Source organism: Scatophagus argus, chromosome 16 (genome assembly GCF_020382885.2).
Source record: "Scatophagus argus isolate fScaArg1 chromosome 16, fScaArg1.pri, whole genome shotgun sequence".
NCBI lineage: Eukaryota > Metazoa > Chordata > Actinopteri > Scatophagidae > Scatophagus > Scatophagus argus.
Window position 1 is genome coordinate 7,832,865 of NC_058508.1, and position 9,480 is coordinate 7,842,344.

At 42.3% G+C, this 9,480-nt stretch overlaps 1 protein-coding gene across 1 annotated transcript; it reads left to right on the forward strand.

Moving 5' to 3' along the window:
* Positions 1–478: 478 nt before the first annotated feature.
* Positions 479–8,770, forward strand: cbx6b (chromobox homolog 6b; the record flags this gene model as incomplete). Its single annotated transcript, XM_046415828.1, has 5 exons — positions 479–1,354; positions 5,334–5,616; positions 6,062–6,303; positions 7,738–7,917; positions 8,494–8,770. Coding segments are annotated over 5 exons (1,812 nt in total), but the record flags the coding sequence as incomplete, so codon positions are not given.
* Between the last annotated feature and the right edge of the window lie 710 nt (positions 8,771–9,480).

The following is a 9,480-nucleotide window of genomic DNA, read 5'->3' on the forward strand; positions in this document are numbered from 1 at the left end:
AAAAAAAAAAGATGGAAATCCCGCCTCCTTTTTGAAGCTGCATGCAGCATGGCTTTCAGCGCATGCTGCAACACCTGTATGCTGTAACACCTGTATCTTTCATATTCGCTTATCGCCTGTCAGCATTTTAAAAGAAAACACAGATCACAGTTTCAACCTTGTTGGAAAAGTTAGCTCAAGGCTTTAAGAAGAAGAAGAAGAAGACGAAATGTACAAAGAGTGTTCTGTCAGACGGGATGGAGCGGTCTCTGTGCTCTCTCCATCTCTCTCCCTCCTTCTCTCTCCCCCTCATTCTGCTTCAGTATTAACAGGCTGGATTTTGCCTGAATAGCGAGGACATGCGCGCTGAACGGGGGAGGAGGTGTAACACAGACTGCCTGCCTCTCATGTTTTGACTCCATGATCACTCAATTATGGTGCGGAACTCTCGTTTTCTAGTCGCCCGTTTTTGTGGACAGGGAGAAAAGTGAACAGGTGATTTTTTCCGTCCATTCAGACAATAAACATTTTGACACTTTTCTTGTTTTTGGTACGTTTAGTTTCTTGCGGAGTTAAGAGTGTTATTCATAGATTTTTTTTAGAAGAATCGTTCGCCCCCGCCGCCACCCTGAAGTTCATTGTTATTATCTTGGCCGCCGGAATGGTGGCCTTCATCGGAGCGGTTATCTGCATCATCGCAGCCGTCCACACCGGATCCTCCAGAGCTGCCGCGGCGCAACACCAACCAGCAACCGACAACCACTCGGTGTATCCGGACTCTGCAGCGCAGACCCCCGCTGCAGGGGGCTCCGTGGCCCGGGCCGGATCGTTGGGAGCTCTCCATGGTTCTGAAACGCCCGATTCAGAAGCACCAACCTTCAACGTCGGGCTCGGCGGGCTGGACGGAGTCACTGGACTCACTGGACATGACCCAACCGTCAGTCGACTCATCTGCACGCCGATCCCCGCGGGGGAGTGCAACCCGAAAAACTTTCAGCAACAAGCGGAAGACCCGTCGCTGTACGCGGGGGAAGATTGGGGCTACCTCCGCACCACCGCGGAGGAGCTCCGGCAGACAGTCCTGCAGCAGAAGGACCAGATATTAACAGACCAGCGGACCATCAGAGAGCTGACGGGGAAACTGTCCGAGTGCGAGAAGGGGCTGGACGGCAGGAGCAGCAACGCCGACAGACGTGGGAGCGCCGCTGGGCTGTTGGGAGGAAAAAGCACCGACGAAGGGACCCACCTGGAGAGGATCATGGTGCGGGACAGTCCGGCTTCGACGCCCGACAGTGTCCACTTGCTCACCGTCAGGGCTGTGGATGAACTGGAGCAGGCTATCACTCAGCTCAAAGACCGCATAGAGAAGCTGGAGGTATGTACGTAGTGAGTGGAGACATAATTTCAGACATCCGCATTTTTGCATGCGAAACTATACGTGAGAAAGAATCAGAATGAGGTGTATGTGAAAGGTCTGCCTGCTGTAAGATGAACCAAGAATGGTGTTTCATGCTCTGGTATCAGCTTTCAATATCAGTATTCCATAACTCCAGCTCTAGTTACATTTTGCTGTAATTGTAATAATCGAACTTGACATTCATGGTTATATTTGTCTCTTTTTTTACTCTGTTGTCCTTTTTAGGATTTCTGGGCACGCATTAGTGGTTTACGAAAGCAAGGGTGCTCAATTTTGAATGAGAAGTGAGGTGTTTAAAAGGCTTTTTGTCTGGTACTAGATACTGGCAGCCAGATTTAGTAAACAAAGATCAAGTAGAGCATTTCACTCATTGGTAAGCATTTAAAAACTTTAGAAGATGCTTCTTCTTTTTGTCTGCATACTAAAAACATAATCAACTAACCGAATCAGTTTGAAAATCACAATGATGTTAATTGCTGATAACATCAACATCTCGTGATTTTGTATAATCACAACTTGTCATCTGTTCATCTCTGGTCTAGGCTGCTAATTTCTCATGCCAAGAAAACAGAATGAAGTTTTAAAATTAGAGAAAAGGCAGAGATGAAAAGTGAGGCAGGGGAAACTGAGAGAAACACTGGGGGAGGGGAGATGAGGATAAAGATAAGGTGGGGAGAAGAAAAAGGAGGAGGAGTGTATGGAGCCGAGTAACATGAAGCATGCCTTTATCTGACCAGAATCCGATGATGTATAACCTCATTTTTGGCTGAAGAAATACCATACATAATTTATGACTTGCCTAGATTTGCTGAAAGGACCGACTAAACATGCTTCTCTGCAGTGTAGTACTTCTCTCTTGGTGGGTTTATGTAGGGCATGTCTGGATGGGTCATTTTCCACTTTCCTTTTGTCCTTTCCTTTTTTAAGATCCGAATGGATTTCAAAGGTCTCGGGGTGATGTGTAGTTAAACCTCGAACATAATACTGTAGCCAGTGTTTTTCTCACCCCCACATCTTGGTTACCATCCAAGTCACGTTTCTGTGTACAGCAGGTACTGGCCTACTTGAGCACATTGTGTTGTGTTTACATCAGATCCCGTTGTTCAAGCGGAGCATTCATCGGGGTATACTAGTCAGGTCAAACAGCTGTGTTAAATTCCTTACCTGCACATCCTTCTTCTTTCACATGGATTACTCATATGAGTGTTTGGCTAATGCAGTTGGAAATGGACGCAGGCACTGTAATGGTTTTCTATTTCCAGCATACGTACCGATACTCTTTATACTAGTGCCATCAATTTAAGCAGGTGAAAAACCAAGGCAAACTAAAAATTGACCAGAAGATGGCACTAGGAGATGGGCACAATGTTCTGTACCAAATTCGGAGGCCATCAATCTAACAATGTTTCAACATTTCCAGAGTCTGACCCATTACACAGGATAATAAGTGGACAGCAAACTTCCATGTCTGAAAAGTTAAGCTAATGCAAAAGAGCCTTAAACTTGAATTCTTTCTCATGGCTGGGCCAGACAAGGCTGTGTGAGCATTGCAAGTGCATGACAGAACCTCTTGCTTTTCATTTTGGAGCCCATGTTAACAGGTGAGAACAATCACACAGCCTGCTGAAGTCTTTAGGTTAAAGTCTTCTTCACTACAGCATGGGTTTATTAAATGAATGGTCTCATTTAGAGTAAAACCAAAGATAGATCTGGCTATGCTTTAGGGTCTGGGTCGCCTTGTGACTGAAAAAGCTCTGAGTTCTTAGTCAGATCCAATGTCAGGTAGCAATGAGCATCCTCCCCAGCTCTTGTGATAACTTCTGGCTCCAAGAAAACCAAAATGGCAACGGCCGTAATGCCAAACTCCAGGCTTCAAAATCAATGGATGAAGTCACTGTGTCTCCATCAACTATTTATTATGAAGTCTCTGTCAAAACCACAAGTATCAACACCTTGGTGATACTCAAAGGAAAGTCAGGGGATCACCAAGTCATTAGGATCCATCATCTGGGAACCATGAATGTGCATACAAATAGATATTTCACCATAAGGGAGACAGTTGATATGCTGTTAGCACCACATGACCGAAGTCTTTTCTATTCATCCCTTTCGCAACATGAGTATTTCTAAAATTTCATGGCAATCTATCTGTTACTTGCTGAGAATGGACCAACGAACATGCTGACAACATGTGGTTAATGGAAATAGGCACACTGATTGTCAAGTTACTGTGAGGTATAAACATTTCAGGACATAAGCAGGTTAAGGATGCCTTTACCACATTTTAGGATATTGAAGATGTTGTTTTCTCTAGAAAATGTTTGACATATGCACATGTAAAGACCTGCCTTGCAGCTTAACCCCAGGCTTGATAACAGAACTGTCAAGTACATTTGGGAGTACATCACGATCATGCCCAGACTAACAGGAATGTTTTTGAGTCGACTCCGCATTAACATACACACGGTTTACCAAGATGCATCAAGCAAGGCAGTCAATAGCAAGGTGCCCTTAATAGCTATTATTTTTCAACTATGACAGCAAGTGTGTTTGTGCTTGAAGATAATGGAATATTACAACTTTCCAACGGAGGAATTTCACAAGACTGACAAAAGACTGTGTTGTTGTTTTTACCATAAATATATCCACAGATACGAGTGTTTGTTGGGATAGAGTGATAAGTCTGCTGGAAACCATACATGTTAAATCAGATGAGGATGACACCGAAAAACTGCAACGCATTCTTTTGCTCTTTGAAGTACGACTTACAGTAACTGATTTCCTCTGTAGCATATGTTATCATCGCTGTCACGTTTTCACCCCAGCTGTAAGAAGTAATTACTTTCTGCTACAGCCTTAGGTCATCTGTATCATCTGGCACAATATAGATAAACACACACTGTACACACTTATGTACAGTATGTGTGTGTGTGTATTTTCTGTATCATTTCTGTCATGATGTCTATGTATTGAAACAATATGCTTGCCAGTTGTACAGGACCACGCAGATCTTTTCAGTGTGTATATCCCACTTCCCTTCCCTGTGATGTGTGTTTTTATTTCAGTGAAACATTATGCAGCAAAGCCTGGCAATTTGTTGTTGACTGAAATAGCTTGTTCTCTTGGCAGCCTTTTTCTGACTTGCAATTATTTGTTGTGTTATACTAAATTGAAAACAAAACAACAAAAAAAATCCCTGTAGACATGAGATGGCTGAGCCTAAAGAAGAGCTGTTCATATCCAAAACGTCATGAATTATACTTGGAAAGAGACATTTTGGTCATCCTCTCTGTGTTATTCACTACAAGGGCTTACCCAGATTTAGTCATGCCACACATTTTTATAGAAATTCCAGAACAAACACAATGAAAACATGGCAAATTTGACACATAAAGCCCAGATTATGACAAAATAAATCCAAAGTAATGTCGCCAAAGTAACTGTGCTAAGTTTTGAAATTCAATATAAAGGAAAAGAAAACAGTTTCAAGGAAAAGTTTGTCATGTATGGAAATATGCAAAAAACAAACAAACCAAAAAACCCCCACATACATTTCATGGTTTGTGGTTTTATGGGAGGTTGTGTGCAAGACTATTTCTTGGCCTGGTGCAGGCTTTTAGTTTGCCAGTTACCTTAAAAAGGAACACTGAACTGTTTTAAGGACTGAACTGATTTTGACTGCAGCACAGTGAAACATTATTAAATCGCGTATCATGTAACATTCCAGCAAAATTAATTATTAATTAGGTCAAATAACTTCTCCTTGGATAGACATGCTGAGACTGAGATCATCTTGAGAGTTGCTGCTATAACTACAGTGTAGTTTTTCATAAAGTAGTAAATGCTCAATATTACCTCTGTGCTCAACAGTAATGTTCTTAAACGGTAAAACCCACACTTTGAACCAGTTTCCATCCACCGTCTCCCTCCTCTGCAGTCAGACATTGGCCCATTCCCTCACAACCAGACGGACAGCAACACCTCAGGAGTGCCAGAGGAAGGCGGGATGTCTGGCAGCCCAGAAGGGTTGGCTGATCGTGGGCCCAGAGCTGGTGCTGACAGGCCCTGGAGGATGGAAGACTTTGAGGGGGAGCTAGAAAGGAAGGTGGAGCTGCTGGACAGAGAGAGAAAAGCCCTGAGGCTGGCAACAGAGAAACACAGACAGGAAATTGACCGGGGCATCAATAAACTACACCACCGAATCTCAGGACTGGAAGTAGGTAGGTATTAACATAGAGGAAATTAAGAAAGAAAGAATAAGAATGTGTGTTTGTATGTGGGTACATTTTAATGTATGAATGGAAAATATAATGAGAGGCTTTCATTAATCATTTGCATGATGACTCCTGTCACTGTCATGAGAAATAATCAGCCATAAAACGTTACCCCAGATGTTTCATTTTTGTATTAATCTTAATCAAATCAAGCCATGGGGTTTCTTTGTGATGAATAAATTATATTGAACTTATGTAAAAGAAAAAATGATCAGAAAGACTAAGAAATCCATGCCCTGCTTCAAAAAGAAAAAAAGAAAAAAACTGATGTTTTGATGTGGAGAAAGAATGTGCGTATGTTGCCAGATCACTGTAGATCACTAAGTTCTCCTCGCTATCTCTGTCACTTCTGTTGTTTACATATTCATGCTCTTTATCTGCCTTTCCTCAGGTATCTCAGGCCATTCTTTCCCAGAGGGTTACAGACTTTCCTTCCCAACTCGGACAAACTACATGTACGCTGTTGTGAAGCACTCCATCCCGATGCTGCGGGCCTTCACAGTCTGCCTGTGGTTGCGACCAGCGGAGGGAGGAATCGGGACACCTCTGTCTTATGCTGTTCCTGCACAACCCAATGAACTGGTGCTGCTGCAAGGTCTGCACACTCCCGCTGAGCTGCTCATAAATGACAAGGTACTGTATCAGTCAAGCCGCATATGCTATTTATCCGAATTGATTTGTCTACTGCTTGGGTGCAACTGATTTTTCCCAAGGAGGTTTACTTAATAGTTTACAGGTCCTATTTCAAAGCATTTACTGATTAGAGTCTTAACATGTATTATTAACTTGACACAAAACCTTAACACAAGCCATTCAGCGAACATTATTAAGTACAAGTTCTGCAGAAATTAAATAAGACAAGATGTTAAAAGCCATGTATGCGATTAAAATAAAATTTTAAGAGATTGACATTTGGATTACGTTCATATTTGTAATTACTGTAATTATTGAATATTGTCAGTCATGGTGCAATATAAATAACATACTGGCACCATGTGTGGTTCAATATGTCAACTCTTCCACTTCTGCCAGCTGCTCCGCTTTAGGGGTCACCACAGCAGATCATCTGCTGCCATCTGAAAGCCACAGATAAAAAAGCCAAAAGATAAAGACATGTAGCATGTGCATTTTTTGTTTTCATTTTCATTATTACTTTTGGATTTATTTAATGTGTTATGTGTATTATATGTGGAATCCCTCTCGCCACTTAAATATATATTTTAATATACAAATGTGATTCTTCAATCTCAATAAGCTTGTGTTAATGATGCAACACGCATGTAGAATTTTGTTAATAAAATGTAAAAGGGAAGGCTGAGAAATTTGGTTTGTTCTACTGAATTCATGTGCTCACAAAATATTTCAAAAGATTTCCTTCTACAGTATTTAATTGCCTTTTTTAATGAAGACATCAAGGATATTATGAAGAAGTTGTATCTCAAACACAACGTGCTAACTTTTATGTAAGTGAAGTAGGTCACTGTGACTGGATCCAAGAGTCTGCAGCACTAATCTGGGATAGATATAATGTATACAAGACTTGATGGCAACCAGTGTATAACTCTCATATAATTTATTATCACAATAATATCACCCTAGAAGAATTTCACTATTGCTTTCTGCAAAGCTTGCTCACTTTCTCATATTCTACCACTTGTATATAAAAAGCATTAAAATCATGAACAGAATTTATAATGTCTGTTACAGAGGAAATAGTCCATTATATTAGCATACAAATAAGCAGAACCTCTCAAATGAAAGAGGCAATTTAGCAGACAAGCTAAATAGCCTCATTCATGTGTTTAAACCACCTTGACAACAATGCAGGGTCGTGTAGTGGAGTGCAGTGGCTTCAGATATAATTCACTGAAGTCATTATGGTAATCGATGCCTGGAGGAAAAGTTCTGTGCCCTTGGAGGTAGCAGAATGTCTTTGGGACAAAGGAAATACTGCATAACGGCCAAGTTTTGTACCTTGGAGACTTGAGAGACAAATGAGATGTTGGAGGGGAAGTCAATACAAACATCTGCCACATCTGAATTGCCCTTTTGCTTTTCCATTCCCAGGTGGCGCAGCTGCCGCTAAACCTCTCCAGAGGCAGCTGGCAACACATCTGTGTGAGCTGGAGCCAGAAGGGAGGAGCCTGGCAGGCCTATCAGGGTGGAAAGCTGAGGGGCGAGGGTCATGCACTGGCAGCCGGTCATCACATCAGACCTGAAGGAGTGCTCGTGCTGGGCCAGGAACAGGTAAATGCATGAATGAGGATGTGAAAGAATGAAGTTTTAACTGATCAGAGGCAGGTAAGCCTTGATGGTTTCTCCAGAAGAAATCTAATTTCATATATACATTAGACTTCTGCTGACTACAGCACTGCTAATAGTAGTTTACCCACTGCAACTGTAGGTCTACTCACGTATTGACTTCTCCAACAGTAGTAAATAACAGTAGCAAATGAAAGCATGTAACACTTTGAGAGCCTTCGTGCAAGTAGACACAGTAAATCTACAAATTTGCTTGGTGTGAAGTATGTTTCTAGCCAAAGTGTTGAAGCAATGTGCTGTGTTTCAGAGGTGGGTGGATAAGGTGTGTGTGTTTGTGCATAATAGTTATAAGCAACCCTTCAAATATGCCGTCTTTGTTCTGTAGTCCTGCATTCACAAGAAGGGTTGATCACACCTTCTCCATCTCAACAAAGGTCTGAAAGTCAACAGCACTGCAGCAAAGCTGAGCCTGTCCGTGTATGACAGAGATGCTTTTGTCTTCAAGCACCTTGCTCCTTTCCTCTCTGTAATCCATCTAACTCCATTCATCTTGGTCTCTAGGATTCCCTGGGTGGAGGGTTTGACTCATCCCAGGCCCTGGTTGGAGAGTTGTCCCAGGTGGGTCTTTGGGATAGGGTCCTGTCTTCAAGCCAGGTGGCCAGCTTGGCCCGCTGTGGCAAAGTAACCCATGGCAGTGTGGCCCCCTGGACCGAGAATGGAGTTGAGGTTTATGGTGGAGCAACCAAGGACCCAGGAGAGCCTTGTAGTAAACACAACAGAAGCTCTCAATGACTGAATATGGAAACACTTTAAGAAAAGTGGAAGTGAACGTGTGTGTGTGGGGTTGGGGGGTTGGGGGGTTGGGGTGGGGTGGGGTGGGGGCTTAGTGTTGTTGCATTTTTATGAAGGTAGGATTCAGTTTGCCCAGTCTCAACACTGCTACAGGATTCTCTAAACAATTTCATGTGGCATGGACCGACAATGTGAATAATGGAAAATTAATGGTAATTTAATGAGTAGAGACTTTGCAGTTACTTAAACAAACTTCTAGCAACCACAGCTGATGCCATCATGGAGGTCCACTAGGGAACTGTGCAATATAAAGTCATTTTTCTCATATATATAATTGTAGTATGGGGGGATTTGGATTTGTTTCCATATTCAAGCCGTACTAAACCTTGTTGACTGTAGTTCCTATTCTCTGCACTTTGCAGTTGCAAGTTAGCAAACAACTAAGAGTTCTGATAGCTATGAATAAGTGACTAAACATGTTTGCAATGACATATTGAACACGATGTGCAAGACTAAGTAGCTAACAGACATTATCTAAGAGTTAACAGTTAAAGGTGTGCAGAAATCAACGCAGTCTATTTATTCTACTAAGACAGCTGAAAGCTGTTGACCTCCACTATGGATGCCAGAAGTTATGTCAAGCAAGCTGAAATCTGTCCACCAGTGCAGCAGGGTAAGAGTGAAGTAAATTAAGAGCTGTGACAGCTTTAGAGTTGGGAGTCAGCGTAAGGTGATGAAAAACGGTGGAGAAAGTGG